The sequence below is a fragment of the Clupea harengus genome, chromosome 7, assembly GCF_900700415.2.
Source record: "Clupea harengus chromosome 7, Ch_v2.0.2, whole genome shotgun sequence".
Lineage (NCBI taxonomy): Eukaryota > Metazoa > Chordata > Actinopteri > Clupeiformes > Clupeidae > Clupea > Clupea harengus.
In genome coordinates, this window is record NC_045158.1 from 18,665,147 (window position 1) to 18,681,839 (window position 16,693).

Sequence of the window (16,693 nt, forward strand, 5' to 3'; positions counted from 1 at the left end):
GTGTTCATATATGTACCAGTCAGTGCCCAAAACATGAATAGCTAATGCTCTACAACCACATCAAAATGACTGATCACATATGAATATAAAATACTCAAGAGTATTTATTTGATTTGTTTCTTTACACAGTACCCTGTACGTGAAACAACACATTTCACACTGGCTGTGGTTCTTTCGTTGTCCTTAAATGCCACCAGGGGGAAAAGACGGGCCATTTCTATTGCACAAACCAGACAGGACATATTGGGCTTGCCTTTCAAAACTCTCCCTTTTGCAACATCACAGAACAATAAATACAGTTTCTTTTAAACCCCCCCCCCTCTCCTCCAAACATCACTCTTAGAGTAAAAATAGCAAGACAATATTTCAACAACCCGGTCATGAAACAGAATGTCTATCACTTGTGCCGTACTATTGGGAGACATCAAGCAATGGCTCAACAGTAGTGAAACATTTGCACAACATCCGAGAAGGTCTGAATATTCTGCGGCTCCCACCTCTTCACTGCGGTTCAGTCCAGACTCAAGTGTTTGGTGCTTTTTTTTTTCCTTTTTTTTTTTTCAGTTTTGTCCTGTAGACAGTCGTAGCTCTGCTCATAGCTTGAAGCCTGAATGAATAGCTACCACACCACCCGTCAAGTTGAAGTACTGCACACGGAAAAAGCCTGCGTCCTCAATCATGCCTTTAAATGTTTCCTAGAAGGCAAAACCAAGAAAGAAGCGCAGACAACATTCTTATTTTGTGGCTCAAGTAAAAACTGTTGTTGAAATATTGGCAACAGAACTGGACACATTCGAAGACAGCCTTCTCTCTGCTCTGTTCCCACAGACACGAAACACTCTTTACAAACATTAGATTACTTTACTTAGATTAAAGCAACACTGTGAAGGTTTGTACTTTAATTTAAGGTGTGTTTTTGCAGGCAACTCTTTCCTAACATCCTCGGTGTATGCTCACATGAAGTGGAGATAAACACACCTATCATTTCCACAAGTCCCCCAGGCTATTCACCATGTAGTTTTGTGCTCTATACAACAATAACTGCACTACTCTAAACTACATCTACTTTGTCCCAGATTAGAACTATGGGACAGGATACCTCATGGCCACAGTCAAGGGGTGGGCAGACAGAATGAGATTACAGCGGTTGTTAGAGGGCTATAGTTACCTGATCCGGGAAGTTGCGGATGCTCTCCACCAGGTACTGGTAGGACTTCCAGTCTCCTGCAATGACCTCACCCATGACTGGAATCATCTGGAAACTGTAGGCGTCGTACAGTCTGCAGAGAAAGACAAGAATCTGCATTACAACACATGAGGCTTTATTTGGCTTACACAGGCAATAACATACATAGACGAGAACAACAATGCTTAAAAATACACTCTGTTACTTTGGTCGTTGAACACAATTTAAAACGGCTAAAAGATGGGTGCCAAGACTATGGTATAGGTTCTGTTGCCAAAAATATATTACAATATTCCTGCACTTTTTTGGAGGGGGAGGGGGGTTCAGTTCTTTTTTTTTTTAAGAATCTGATTACATTTTAGGGCCCCCAAAATGCCATAAATTGTCAGTAAGAAACAAAAAAGGTACATGCAAAGGTATATTTTGCAGCCCAGGCTTTTTATTACATCTTCGCAATGACATCGTCAAAAGCATTTTTGACATTTAAATTAAAATGACCTCTACACCATTGTGTAGACATTAAAGACATTTAAGGTGAAGCTTAACCAACATCCTGCTGATGTGTTTTTCTTGTCAGGGACAAATAATAGTGTTTATCTTTACCCACCTGGACAGCAGAGGGTTGGAGACTTTGCTGAACTCCAGACACATGAATCTGCCGCCTGGTTTCAGCACACGCAAGGCCTCCTCCAGGGCCTGGGCAGGAGATACACACATGATGGATTATTATTATGATATTATTATCCTGATGGACAACATTTTGTCAATATTACACAAGACCTTAAACTCCTTCTGCTAGTGGAATATATACTGTATATACGGAAACAGAAATATAAAGAGAACATGGAACATTGAATCTCAGAGTTTTCTGAGCTATGGAAATCAGTCAATGCATTAGGCAATACTATGGATTCCACATGACTGTATTAACTTCCCAAAAACATGGAACATTATGGCTGCTGAAGAGTAAAGAGATGACATTTACTTGTTCGATGTGAGTGACGTTGCGGATGCCAAAAGCTATAGTGTACACGTCAAAATGGTCATCAGCAAAAGGAAGTTCCTCTGCATCCCCCACGACCCAAGATAAACCTGTGAAGCATGTAATATACAGTTTACAATAATGACAAAACAAACAACATGCTTACTCTCCAAGATACTGTTTACAATAATGAGAAAACAAACAACATGCTTATGCTCCAAGATACTGTTTACAATAATGAGAAAACAAACAACATGCTTATGCTCCAAGATACTGTTTACAATAATGAGAAAACAAAGAAAACAGCTGGCCAGCCATCTCTACCTGAGCTGTAGCCCGTATTCTCGGCCTTGTCCTTGCCAACCTTCAGCATCTCCTTGTTTATGTCGCAGACCACGGCTGTGGACTCTACAGGCCCCTGTTCATCGTTGTGTGAGTAGTCATTGGATATTTCCTGCCAGGAGAGGGTCTGCTGTGAGCGGACTCCACGTCTCTGCTGCCGCTCGTGCTGGGAACGAGTGTAGTCCAGAAACCGCTTGGAGATATCACCTGAAATTACATGGCAAACAAACAGCTCAGCTTCACATCTGGATCTCTTAATATTAATGTCCATTCAGTGAGCAACTCTCTCTTATTCAAAACAGTAGCAGCTTTGAACAGATTGCTGAGAGGAGATTAAAAACATTTTCAGTAATTAATGCAATAATTATTTTCATGATAACAGGTCATCATCATTTCTAACAGCAATTACATGGGCGATGAGTCTGATGAAATGCTTCATATGTTCTCAGTATTAGTGACATATATTAACAGACAATGTGTGCATACACGTGTCCTCCAGTCACATACCTCAACATATTTCCAAGAAAACCGAAGCTCAGAATACAAACATGTCCTCCCTCATGCATACCTGTACCACTACATAGGCATAGGCCACATAAATAACATTATATTTTCCTGTAAGATACATCCCTGGTGCATACCTCTACCACTCCAACTATCTCCAGAACATAAACGTCTATGGGGCATGGGCTCACCTGTGCCACCAGCTGTGTCGAGCAGGCGCGTGCCTGGCAGAGGGTTCATTATGTGGAGAAGCGTGTCCTTCCATATCCGATGGATGCCCAGACTCATGGCATCGTTCATCACGTCATACTTCTGAGCCACACTCTCAAACACCTTATACACTGACAAAAGGACCAACAGAGAAACCAATGGAAATAATTCAGAAAAATCAAGGTTGCAATTTATTCGCCAAAAAAAGTTATGTAGGAGTCAAGCTAAAGGTGGGGCTATTTACAGTACTGGCCATATGTCATACTTATATTATACTTCAGTATAATTCGCAAGTATATCAGTTTCTTGGTTGTTTGCAGGAGTCGATTCTACAGGCTACACAATTTGCAAAGAAGTAACAGGGGGCGACACACACACTTCATGATTCAGTGTCTGCTCTGGTCTAGTCCTTTGATGTGTTTAACAAGGATTCAACCGCCACTATTCGACGGACATGAAAAATATGACTTCTGCCCAGAAAACGGCTATCGTTAAAAGTTCTCTGATTAAAAAAAAAGATGAGAGCATTACATTAAGTCTTCACTTACTTGGATTTCAGGAATGATTTGTGATTCACCTAGGTTGGACTACATCGGTCGTTCTCAAATGTCATATCCAAGTCCATCATGTACCCGATAATTGTCTACTGTTTGCATTGGGAAGGTTATAAAGACATTTCAATGTGCAACTTACCCCTCTCGGCTTTCTCTCCCTCTGGTACCGTCTCGTAGCCAAAATGTGTACTTTTACCCTCTGAATCATTACTATGGAATCTACAAACTATGATATTAGCTGGATAAATCGACTTTGTAGCTTGGTTAGTTGATAACACATTTACTTTACGTGTACAATCACGGAGTATCCTTCGAGCAACACACCTAACGGGGGCCGCCATCTTGCCCATTGACGGCGATTATTTAACCTAAGCGTCATAAGTGTGCGACATCAAATAATTGTAGGTTGGTGCTGCTTTTTACCTCACTTCATCACCCTAGAGAAATGTGTATTTGTTAAAGCATATGTTATTTTCATCAGTTTTATCAGAATGTTTGCTTATAGATTGCATGTTTTTTTTTACTGAGGGTATTTTTAATTATAGGAATACACTTTGCCATGAAACTACCACTTCCCCACGCCCGTTTCTGGTCCTTGTAACCTTCTAAGTCTAACTTAGTGTTTTACAATTGTTTTCACGTTTCAATGCTATGTACATTTTTTCAAAACTCTTCACACAGTGGGCTTTACACCAGAGCTCATCAGTTAACCTTTAGTGCAAAATGGCAACCACCAAAACACTTCATACTTTAACTACAGGTGACTCATGCTGCCATAGCATGCTCTCACCCATTATACCACGTAATCACTCAATGTACAATGTAGCCTACTGAAAAAAAACTAATATCTTGAAGCATTGCTAAATGTATATATTACATGTTGATGTATCCTCTATTTTTGCATAGTTTAGTGTTGCATTGCAAAAGAAAAAAAATTCTGTGGTATACTACAGTACAAAAAAGTGTGCAGACACTTTGCTTTCCTAGTACAGTAAATGAAACAACAACACATGAGACTACCAGTAGAAGTGTCCTGCAGCCCTAATGCTGATTCGTGGTGACATTTTTGTGAACTTCACATTTACAGTTCCCCCAAAACTGGTCACTCTCATAGGGCTGTTCTACCGTCACTTTGAATGCAGCGTCATTGTTAGTGGTGAGCCATCCACATGGTTCACTGTGGAGTCTGGTGTGCGGCAAGGATGTACTATTTCCCCCATTCTCTTCCTGATTGCCATAGACTGGGTCATGCGGAATACAATTGACAGACCCAGGGGTATCCAGTGGACTTTGTTCTCCCAACTTGAAGACCTAGATTTTGCCGATGATCTTGCTGTCCTTGCACCAAAGCACATTCACCTGCAGGAGAAAACTGACAGACTGAACAAATTTGCCCAACAGGTAGGGCTGAACATAAATGCACCCAAAACCCAAGTGATGTGCATCAATGCCACCCCAGATACACCAATCACAGTGAACGGGCACGCTCTTGACTATGCTGAGGAATTTACATACTTGGGAAGCCTCGTCAGCAAAGACAACTCTGCACAAAAAGATATAAGAGCAAGACTCGGAAAGGCACAGGGTGCTTTTGCTAGGCTACACTCCATCTGGAAGTCTAAGCAATACAGCTTAAGAACAAAGGTCCGACTCTACAACAGTAACGTAAAATCTGTGTTGTTGTACGGCTCGGAGTGCTGGCGAGTAACATCTCACGACATGAAAAAAGTCGAAGCCTTCCATAATGGATGCCTCAGGAAACTCTGTCGAATCTTCTGGCCTGAGAAAATATCCAATGCTCATCTATACAAGAAGACTAAGTGCAACAGTGTGGTGCTAGAGATCAAACGCCGCCGATTCAAATGGCTCGGACACGTTCTCAGGATGGACCAGGACCGCATCCCCAAGATCGCCCTACGATGGACTCCACCTGGGAAAAGGAAGCAAGGCCGGCCCAAGAACACCTGGCGGCGAACGGTGACAGCGGAGCTGAAGGAGATGAACCTAACCTGGGGCGAGGCACAGCATGCGGCACAAGACAGGTCCAGATGGAGGCAGATCGTCGAAGCCTTATGTCCCATTAGGGACGAAGAGGATTAAGATCAGATAAGATCACATTTACAGTACCGCAATATTCTCCCTTGCCTTGAATCTTTAGAAAAAGTATCTTTAGCACATCCTATCCATCCCTAAAATTCCCCATATTTCACAAATAGTTCAAGGCAAGCTGTTGTCATGACCCCAAGAACAAACCTTTTTGATCTGTTGGTTTGCCTGTCACAATACGCTAGATACCACTTTTTAGTGTGGCAATTTTACCATGTGTGATCATTGGTACAGTGGTTAGTGTTGATGAATAAGTAGCTGACCTCGGTTCAAGTACTGGGCAATGCAAGATATTTTGTTTCTTGTAGTTGTATTTTTTGGTCACTTTGTCTCGTTGATAACCCATGACTTATATATACAGCAGTAATAGTGGGGCGACAACTACATCCTTCATACATATACATTTCAATGCAAATGCTGTACTGCACCGCTTTGTGTAGTTGGTAACAAGGCAAACAAAAAAAACAAAGCAGAACACTGAATTATTTTCAGCAATAATCCGAATAGTCTGTTTTATTTCAAACGTATAGTTTAATTTGTCTGTCAAAATACAGCATATATCCATCTACAGGGATGTACATTTTGTCTGATTTTGAACTGAAAGTGAACTGTTTTAAACAGAGTATCTAAATGTCTGCAAAAATGGTTGTAATTGTACAGAGTTGTGTTGGTGTTGACTGAGACAGGCCTCCATGAATTTCGGAAGAAGCGGTCATTGAATGCATTTTGTATCAAAGCAATGCAAAAGTATCCACAGTTTAGTTCACATGGTCTACTGATTTGGTGAATGAAAAATTTGAATAAAATTGAGGTAAACTGTACCATATCTTGAATAACCTTATTGTTTATGTATGCTCACTACACTATGCATCTAGGTTATTTTATCTATGACTTCATGTTAGATCTGAAATAACATTTAGCTTTGCTTTGTTGTCCAAAGATGACAGTGATTAGTCTAATTTGTTCTTAGGGCTCAACTGCTCAAAGGACATTTCCTGGAACTCTGTCCATTCATCTTTTAAGAGAAACCCACCACACTCATACACACACACAGACACACAGACACACACACACACACAAAGCCCCATAGACCCTGTTACACAGCACCAAGGGTAAAGTCCCAAGGCTTCGTGTTACGACTCTGACAATGGCAGGGAGCAGTGGACACCAACCTGAAAGGCTGAGGGACAGGCAGGTTGGACCTCCAGGGTAGGGCGTGTGTGATTACCATGGTTTTAAGTGGCTTCGGTGTCAGTCGTCTTCTCTTTAAGAAGTATCAGTTCTCCCAGCAATTGCCGTCATTCACAGACCTTTAAATAGCCTGCCTGACTAAATCCTTTCATCTGCTATCAGATAATTCTGGTTAAGTCATCCATGCTTTGCACAGAATTAAGAATAACACAAAAGGGGTTAAAATACTCTGTTGCTTCAAAATATTTGTTATTCATAAGATTCCCCCTTATTAAAATCAATTTTGTCAAATATTTGGATGTTTCATACAAATATAAAATATCTCAACAGCACTTGGTCACTTATAATGTATTATACTGCATGGCTTCAATTTAAGACAATGAATATTTAATAGTGGGGAAATACCAATGCTCAAGGTGCTGAATAAAAAAAGGTGTTGTGTTTTTCTCTTAAACTACCTTACGACATTCTTCCACAGAATATTACCTCATTATGAAGATAAATTGGGTGTGCAGTGTTTAAAAACCCACCACTGTATGGTCCCCAACATCTGCTGTAGTAGATTTTATTATGGTCCCCAAAACTGTAATGAGCCCAACCGTACAGTAGGGGGAGTAAAAGTCAAATAATTTAACTACCAACAAGTATCTGTGGCAGACTCAGCAGCCTACCTATCATATATAGTTTACAAATACCCTATGAACAATACCTACTGCAGTTTTACCTTATATTAGAATAACCATTATATTACAACACGGTGTAGCTCCACAATACCTTGAAGTACATTTAACACACTAACAACATCCTGTGACAGCACACTGTCTGTCTTTGCACAAACAGCTTGAAAGTATGCGTATATATAGTTTGTCACAATTGCTTGAGCCTTAGGTCTAATCACATAGACATGTAGATCTTTTAAAATCCATCTTCAGGCCTGTTTACACCTGGACTTGATGCTGCCAAACGTCTATATTCACTGTGTTGAAACCGTACCTAGCAATATGATGACAATTTCACCAGAGCACAAAGAACACAATGCAGTCAATACTATTTCTGCAGAGATTTGTTGCCATTTATGTGTTTAATGTCATGCTCCTGTATTTACTGTATAAGACTTAAACCTTCAAGTATTGATCAGGTAGGTTTTCTTTTAGATTTATTTCTAATACAATACATGCAATTGCTGTGTACTGCTGTGTTTTACTGTATGGTACTCTCTAGGCTACACACTTCTGGGAGTGACATATACAAGGCTGATGGTCATCTTCAGGGCAGTGTGTTTCAAAGCCGTGCTGTTTCAAAGCCGAGTTTCTTCATCCTGATGCTGCTGTAGGCGAGAGATTAACACAAAAATGCACTCCATGAGTAAATGCAGTCTGCAGACCCAGCCTCCACACACACAGCCAGCTCGCGATGGGTTGCATGTGGGGTAAGACAAGCCCCCGTATCCTTGTGGATCTGTGTCCTGTCTGGTAACCATTTTAGTGGGCTGCTAAGAGAGTAGCCTAGAGAAAAACAACTGGAACATTACTTCCCCTGTTCGTCCCCCCCCCCCCCCCCCCCCCCCCCCCCCCTTGTCTTTGCAGAGAACTATTTCAGTGGTTATCATGTCTGTACTGGATGAGGTGAAGAAAAACTAGATGGGCTTCTAAGTGCAGTAGAATGAATACTGAGGTCAAGAGATGGTTGTCATGATAAGAGAAAAGACACAAGCCTCTGTAAGAAACATGCATATTTATTTTGCCAGAACACATTAAATAAACTACAAAGGTACTTCACTTATACAAAAGATAGATTATATCCCATTTTTATGACCAAAATAACAATAATTTATTTTATAAATTAAATTTTCACTATTTTATTTACAATTATGAAAAAACGCATATTCTCTCCACTCTTGTCCTCCCTAGGTTCAAAAGGAGGATGTTCATCATTATGTTCACACAGGGACATACCAGTGATACTCCACTTGAACCACAGCTGCAGAATTCTTTTTTTCACCCACTCTGTCCTATGGCTTTCTCAGCTTGGCCTACGCTCAAAGTGGGGAAAGGGGACTTTTGCATTATTCACCAAGCTATCCAAACAGATATGACCTTGTTAGATTTAAGCTGTCAGTGTTGGTTTTGTGACTTGCTGATTTGAATGCAAATTATTTTTTCTTTCATTGCCCCCGCTCTCTCCCTCATCACCTGGAGGAGGCAGCGTTGCATGCATGAGGTGCTCTGCACCCCACAGACCTTCAGGCGTGGGGTCACACCAGAATGTTACCACAAAAGTCAGCCAAAAACAAACAAAAAAACACAGCATTAGGTCATTTAAACAAACAACACAGCATCACAACACAGTTTTTCCCTACACAACCAGGGGGCTGTGTATGGGCGTCTCAGTGGGTGGCTATCAAACATCTAAAGCTGTGTTTTGGTTATTCCCTTGGTAAAAAAGAAGTGCAAGTCTCTGCTGCATGAACTGAACAAACAGCTAATAATTGCTATCGTTGTCTGACACCACGCTTCACTCCCATTCATCCATGTGTTTCAAACAATATGGCTCCCCAGAACACACACGCAGACCCCATAAGTACTATAAGTGGATCTCAGAGGGGCTAAGTGCACACAAATCATTTCACCAGATCAAAAACAAGTTGAATTTGCACTGAACTGACACTCACCTAATGTTTTTTTCTCTGGTGGAAACAATCCCCTTCCCTTTTTTTTTTAAATAATGAAACAAAATAAAATAAAGTCAACTGCGAGTGTGGTCCACCGCTCCAGACATCTGGCAGATCATCAAAAACTCCCCAGAGCAATGCAGCACTGCGTGGACAGAAAATAAATGCTTTCTCACAAGAGCCTGGGCTTAACACAGCGATGCAGATCTACCTATTAAAGCCTGTTCAACCATGCCAAGCCATCATCCATTGCATCTCAAAACAAACCATTACAGGGGTCAGACCTACCAGGACTTTGAACACGGCTGTGCACATGCAAATCACACAGCCTCAGCCATGTATTAAATATGTATGTGTCTGGTAAAAAGCCTGTGATGAATCTGTCTGTGTTTACTAATGTGATCTGTGCTGTGAGAGGCTCATAGGGGTCTGTTCTGCTTTGAGGAATGGGAAACATTCAAGCCGAACGAGGAAGAAGGGAAGGGGGGGGGGGGGAGTGCTTCAATGGTGAAGTTGAGGAGGAGGAGGAGGAGGAGAAAGAACAAATTGTTTTGAGGGATTTCACCACTGCTATGCTGAGGATGGGAATGAAAAGAGCTGTTTTTTGTCATCGGTCCCACGCCGTCGTGTAACCCAATCACAAAACACAAGGCCCCTTTAATCACTCCACAACCCTAGCAAGAGCAATATGGTCATTAACGTCCTAGAGCATGGATTAGTTGTGTAAACCAAACATGAGGAATCATTTAATTTGACACAGTGTTTCTGAGCAACACATGATTCATATAATATAACATAGAGGCATCCTAGATGATGGAGTTATTCATCATGGACAACAAAAGGGAGGTCTTTCTCTCAGGCTTTTCAAAAGAGACGGTGGGAGTGTTGAACCTGTTAGGCACTTATACACAGTCAAAGTGAGTTAGAATAGACCCCCCCCCCCCCCCACACACACACACACACACACACACACACACAGAAGATGAGAGAGAGAGAGCACAGTATTTCAGGTACTCCCTGGAGAAGATTCTAAAATGGCAGTTAATGAAGAACCAACTGCGACCACCAGCCACGTCAAAGACTCCTGGTGTTCTCAAGCCGGCCCTCTCTTCTCATTTTCGGCTCCCCTTACGAGCTTTGGTCATCTGAGCGTGAGTGAGATTGCAATCTCTTTTCCTTTTTGTGGAGCTGCTTTCATGGAAGTCCCGTACAGCCCTTGTATAAGCCAGTCACCTGGGGAGCAAGGCATTTGCAATTAAACAAGAGCTGACCCATATGAAGGAGAAAGGCCCTTTGAAAAGGATCCATCTCTCTTTCTCTCATCTCTCTCTCCAGATTGCTGTCCTTCAGAAAAGGCCGATTGTACAGGGTGGCATTTTGCCAGTCTTGAGGACCCGTTTTGTGTTACCCCCACCAAAGGGAATTGTCTCTACTTTTCCACGATCAAGATCTCATCTCGGTTCACCTTTGTCAGCAGAAATCAGTTACAGCTCCGCCACTGAAGGAGGGCTGCCTGTTTTCATAGTACAACAACAGAGATATGTAAGAGTAGCTTTGACCTTTGTGTGTGAATGTGTGGGTGTGTCTGTGTGTTTGTGGTTTGTGTGTAAATGTTACTTTGTGTGTATGTATATCATGTTGTCTGTCTGTGTGTGTGTGTCTGTGTGTGTGTGTGTGTGTGTGTCTGTGTGTGTGTGTGCACTTGAGATGCAGTAGCCATTTCCACAGGCCCACTCCCTCAAAAGGAAATCACCTGTCGTGCACAAGTTTCAGTTTGCGAGCTGGAACCACTGGGTGCAATCCCATCTGCAATCACAGCGGCTTTTGGCTTTTGGCGGTGGGGGTGGTGGGGTGCTAAGGGGGCCTGAAACGCTCACAAACGCTGTTGCCCTCCAAAAACCTGTGTGCCCCACACACAAGAACACACATGTCCACCCCCAACCCTCGTGGTTTTTACATTTTTTGTTTTTAAATATTCTGGTCCCTGTGCCAGTAGCAGTTGTGTTACTGTAGGTCAGTCCGTTAGCGAGTTAGCTAGTTATCTTTCAGCACGCTTCTCCTGTCAGTCCCTGAGGCAGGGTGACCAGCAGGCTAGTACAGAATCCGGCCACCCTTTGTGTGTTTGGGAGGAGGAAGAGGAGGAGGAGGAGGGGGAGAGTAGAGCTGCACAGTGTGTCCATGACTCTGTCTGTCCGTCTGTGTTCATCTTTCCCTTCTCTCTCCTAGTTGCCCACCAGTGGGCTGAGGTCACCGTGGTGATTTTTGAGCTTCTTCTTGAAGAGCGAGATGGTGGAGGGCCGGTAGAAGATGATCCAGGGCTCTGAGGCGCCACTCTGGGTGCAGGGCTGCAGGTGCTCGCCGCTCCGGATGGAGGGAACGGAGGGGGACCTGGGGAGAGGAAGAAAGGAAACAGAGATGGCCAATAGGGAGGAGGGAGAGAAATAAGGGAGAGAAGTTGTTGAAAAATTGTTTAGGTGGTGTTTTTCTTTGAGTTAGAAAGTTTACAGTCTGCTTGGCTTTCAAGGTCAAGAGTTCAAGACAAACAAACAAATAAAAACAAAAAAAAAAAGATAAGAAAACGATATCTCATTTGAAAATGAGTTAATATCACTTTCTCTCTCCTTATACCTCAATTTTTGGACTCAGAACACAAAGATGGATTGAGTACCAGATTCTCTGTACAATCAATTGAGCAGAAGCTATATTTGTCCCCAAAAGAGCCGAACCAGGGCCTGAGCTGTGTCAGAGGTCTCTGCCATGTAGAGGAGCACTTACTTGACAGTGATGTGCAGGAGCAGCTTCGCTACCATGGCGATGACTGTCAGCGTCAGAAGCGCTGCCAATGCATAGATCGTCCACACTGCAAAACACACACACACACACACACAACACATATAAAACATATACAATAACGTACCAAACTGCAACTCACAACACGACACACATGCATTAACCTGCAAAACTGCAACACACATGCAATAATATACCAATAACAAGTCAAGCCATAGTTACAATACTTTAACATATGACATTAAGGGTTTTGGTTCAATATACAGTACTTTTGCGGCCGTATGAATCTTGTAACAGTACACACTAAACAAATTAACTAATGAAGTGCGAAGTGCATAATCATCTATAACCAACTGAATGATCCACCACACAACACTGTGATGCTAATGCATGCTGGAGATATCCAGAGGGACATCAACGAGAGACGATGGAGAATGGAGAAGGACACATACTGGTTCTGTGGCCCGCGGTCCGGCCCGGTCCGAGCCACTGACCTGGCATGTTGCGCTCCTCCTTCCCGGGGCTGGACGTGATGACGTAGAGGATCTGGGAGGACTTCCCGTCGCCACTGGTGTTGGACTTCTCCGTGACGCCTCTCGAGTTGGGCTCCACTGTGCTGGTGTCCTCTTCCTCGTTGTTGTCCTCCTCGTCCTCTTCCTCCTCGTCCACAGGTTTAGAACTCTGGCCCTTCAGTGCTGCGAGAAATAGACAACAACAATGAGTGCCAAACAATCCAATGGATATCTACATTAAGGCAAATCCTCTCTGGAACTGTATATATTCTATACATTTTTAATATTCACAAATGTTCTTATATCCTTATATCCTTATAGTTCTTATATCCTCCTGCACCATTTGTTAGCACACAGATCTGAGAAACAATCTTCCATCTCAAATCTGCATCCAATACAGCGTTACTCCTCAAATAACTCTTTCATCAAAACTGGCTGCTTCATATAAAAATCTTTGGTTTGGAAACCAAAAATAAAGAAAAACAAAGACGAATGGGAAGAAACTGGAATGCTTAGAAGTAGAATACATCAACCTGCCAGTGTAGCTGGACCAAGCAAGAGGAAAGGAAGCTCAACCCCAGACCAAAGGGAGCAGCCCCAGTCTCCACACACAGCCAGCGGTTAGCTTCACTGTCAGTCACGCTAACTCCCGGAGACGCTGTTTGGGTGAAGGCTTCTCAGAGGGAGCCCGTTAGAAATAGCAGCAGAGGCCCATGGGTGCTACTGCCTAGAACCTGACTTTAGACGCACACCACACACACTGGTGGAAAGCAGTCAGCAGACAATAGAACATTTTTATCAATTTCACGGTTCTATTCTCACAATTGGCTTCTTAACTGTGGGTTCAGATTCTTGGGTGAGTTGACTGTGTTGAGGAAGAATACAAAAACAAAGTTTCACAAATGATTTCAGATGACAGATGAACCCAAATAAACTGTCTACCTCAAGAAGCACGGAGGCAGATTAAAGATTGATACTGCTTTCCAGCGACAGACTGTGGCCATCAGTAAATATTTCACGTCAAATGAAATAAAAATGAGAATGAGATTAACTGTTAACTCTCTCCCCTGTATGTGTGTGCATGTGTGTGCATGTGTGTGTGTGTGTGTGTGTGTGTGTGTGTGTTACTGCAGGGAAATCATGGAATCTGGCCCAATTTCGGATGACATCACACAATTACTCACACAGCCCAATCAGTGTGTGAACACAGCCATTTGAGCCAGGAAGTCAGAGTGCACCTGCAGATGCAAATAGCATTTCCAGAACGCGGCCTCCCACCCTCCCTCTCTCCCTCTGTCCAACGAGCCCTTTCCATGATGCCGGCTCTTAACAAGCCTGTTTAAAAGACCTGGCTGACTGGTGGCAAACGCAGCTCACATCTGCTTCAGCTTAGCAGCACCGGTTCTGGTTCTGGATCGGCGGCGGTCCAGTTTTGGTGCCGGTCCAGCCAGGTCCATTCCCCAGCTCAGCTGCTACCCATCACATCTCAGAAAAACTCTCGGAACCGCCAGGCCTTTGATTCGCACTGAAGCGAGTCCTCATACCTCTGGGCAGGACGACCAGTATAAATATTTTGACACTAAATCACGCTTTGGGGCCCTTTAACTTTAACAATACATCATACACACACACTCTCGCACACACACACTCTCACACACACACACACACACACACACACTAAGCACAAGTGCATTAGCAAACGCACAGAACCTCAACCGCTCGCTTTAACACCATTAAACTGAGTTTGACCACTAAGGCTGGATGTCTCACACTGAGACGTTTTAAATGCACCATGAACCTCACTGGCTAGTCTAAAAGGTCACAGATCTGCTTACTGATGAAATCATACCATTGGCCAGGACATTATGCTTTGATGTGAGAAGAACAGAAGGTGTTCAAGTTGATCCCCACAAAAAACTATACAGTATGAATCATGTATTCACTAATTATTAACAATAAAAATATATTGAAATACATATAAAAAGATATATGTTAGAATATGGTGCTATAACAATCTGTTAGTAAAAAAATGGATTATGTTTGTGACCTCACAGAATTGTGTGAATTGACATTTATTTCCATCAGTATAAATGTATAGGTGACCAACTTTTTGTTCATGTATGTATGTATGTATGTATGTATGTATGTATGTATGTCTCATTGTATCTATGTTTCATTAAAAATAAAGTATAAAAAAATTTCCTTATCCTACAAATGTAATGTATTTTTATGTATTCTATGGACATATAAATCTGGGTGAGCATCATACCTTCATAGAGCACAGCAAAGCCTTGGGCCTCATTGGTTCTGTCAGAGTAAAAGTACAGAATGGCAAAGTCCACCGTGACGTTGATCAGGGATCGAGGGGGGTTGTGTCCGTCAAAGCGAGCCACCACCTGATTGGTGTATCCGTCCAGAACCTCCACCATGTCCTTCTGGTCCACGACGTTGAAGAAGGTGAAGTTGAAGAGAATGGCGGCGGCCCCCGGGATCTGGATGGTCCAGTAGCAGACTCGGCCCGCCCCGTACTTGTCTGGGAAGTCTGGAGAGTAGACGACGCCGGTGGGAGAGCTGTAGTTCCCCCCGCAGGCTCCAATGCGGGCTGCAAAGGTAACACACACACACACACACACACACACACACACACACACACACACACACACACACACACACACACACAGGAACAAAAGTGATGTAAATTACAGTAAGTCTTGAATAAGCTCCTTTATTTTAAAAGGCTAACACATTTTGTCTTTAGTCTCATAAATATAATTTATTTTCATCCTATATGAAAAACAGTATTTGTAGTGCCTACATCTAAAAAAAACTATAATTACAGTATTCTCGCCATCTCACTAGATGATCACAGACAGATCCCGTTCAAAGAGTGCTTACATACAAATAGTGTGCATATGATTCAGGCACAACTTCTCCTTTAGAAATGCCATATTGAAGGCCACTTTAATGTCACCAGGCCTGGGAGATACAGCTACATGTTTTCATTTCTCTGAGTATATTTGTTCCATGCGTAAACTCTAGATGGATGTCAGTAAAGCAAGCTACTGCATCCACCGCAGTCTGCCTGACGAGTAGTGTAAACAGGCAAAGCAGATGGTGACACACACACACACACACACAAACACACACACACACACACACACACACACTCTACTCACTGTCGAAGATGATAACGCGCCCGTCTCCACCACATGGCTGTGTGTGGTCGCCGAAACACACGTGGTTGCACTCGGTGCTCGGCGCCTCCTCGTGATGCTGGTGGTCCACGTCGTTACCGCAGAAACAAGCATAGCCCGACTCCATCCCCGCCAGCTTCACAGCGTCAACAAAAACAAGCCCATTTCAGTTCAGTTCTTTTTTTCCCCCATTCAGACGAATACAAACTTCACATACATTGTTCTATACTTTGTCAAGTTAAAATGGCCACGATGACTCATGCTGTTATGATGCTTAGGATGTATGTGCTGAGTAGTCTTATCTGTGGATAAAACAGTCACCTGCTTACTATTCTTAATTACGGTTTATGTACTGTATACACACATATATATACAGTATATATATTTCAATATACATACTGAGAAATGTACCCAGCAATGAGCTGTGTACTTTAGGAAATGCGTATGGGCT

At 42.7% G+C, this 16,693-nt stretch overlaps 2 protein-coding genes across 2 annotated transcripts in view; both read right to left on the reverse strand.

Moving 5' to 3' along the window:
- Window positions 1-80: 80 nt before the first annotated feature.
- coq5 (coenzyme Q5, methyltransferase) lies at window positions 81-4,152 on the reverse strand. Its single transcript, XM_012820355.3, has 7 exons — window positions 3,918-4,152; window positions 3,206-3,355; window positions 2,493-2,717; window positions 2,172-2,278; window positions 1,794-1,882; window positions 1,169-1,280; window positions 81-695 (listed from the first exon to the last, which is right to left on the reverse strand). Exons 1-7 carry the CDS (start codon window positions 4,126-4,128, stop codon window positions 594-596), a joined length of 996 nt encoding a protein of 331 aa, XP_012675809.2. The 5' UTR covers window positions 4,129-4,152; the 3' UTR covers window positions 81-593.
- A 6,588-nt stretch (window positions 4,153-10,740) lies between these two features.
- Window positions 10,741-16,693, reverse strand: part of kremen1 (kringle containing transmembrane protein 1) — a 49,969-nt gene continuing 44,016 nt past the window's right edge. The window contains exons 5-9 of the mRNA XM_031570748.2: window positions 16,225-16,378; window positions 15,318-15,650; window positions 12,989-13,231; window positions 12,522-12,606; window positions 10,741-12,134 (exon numbers count right to left, since the gene is read on the reverse strand). Of these exons, the coding sequence (XP_031426608.1) occupies window positions 11,969-12,134; window positions 12,522-12,606; window positions 12,989-13,231; window positions 15,318-15,650; window positions 16,225-16,378 (981 nt within the window). The 3' untranslated portion in view covers window positions 10,741-11,968. The remainder of the gene's footprint in view (window positions 12,135-12,521; window positions 12,607-12,988; window positions 13,232-15,317; window positions 15,651-16,224; window positions 16,379-16,693) is intronic.

Coding starts and splice junctions, on each gene's coding strand:
- coq5 (XM_012820355.3), bottom strand. CDS start 4,128: ATGGGCAAGATGGCGGCCCCCGTTAGGTGTGTTGCTCGAAGGATACTC. Junction 2,279..2,492: donor GAATACGGGCTACAGCTCAG/GTAGAGATGGCT, acceptor CATGCTTCACAG/GTTTATCTTGGGTCGTGGGG. Junction 696..1,168: donor TCCGCAACTTCCCGGATCAG/GTAACTATAGCC, acceptor TTTGCCTTCTAG/GAAACATTTAAAGGCATGAT.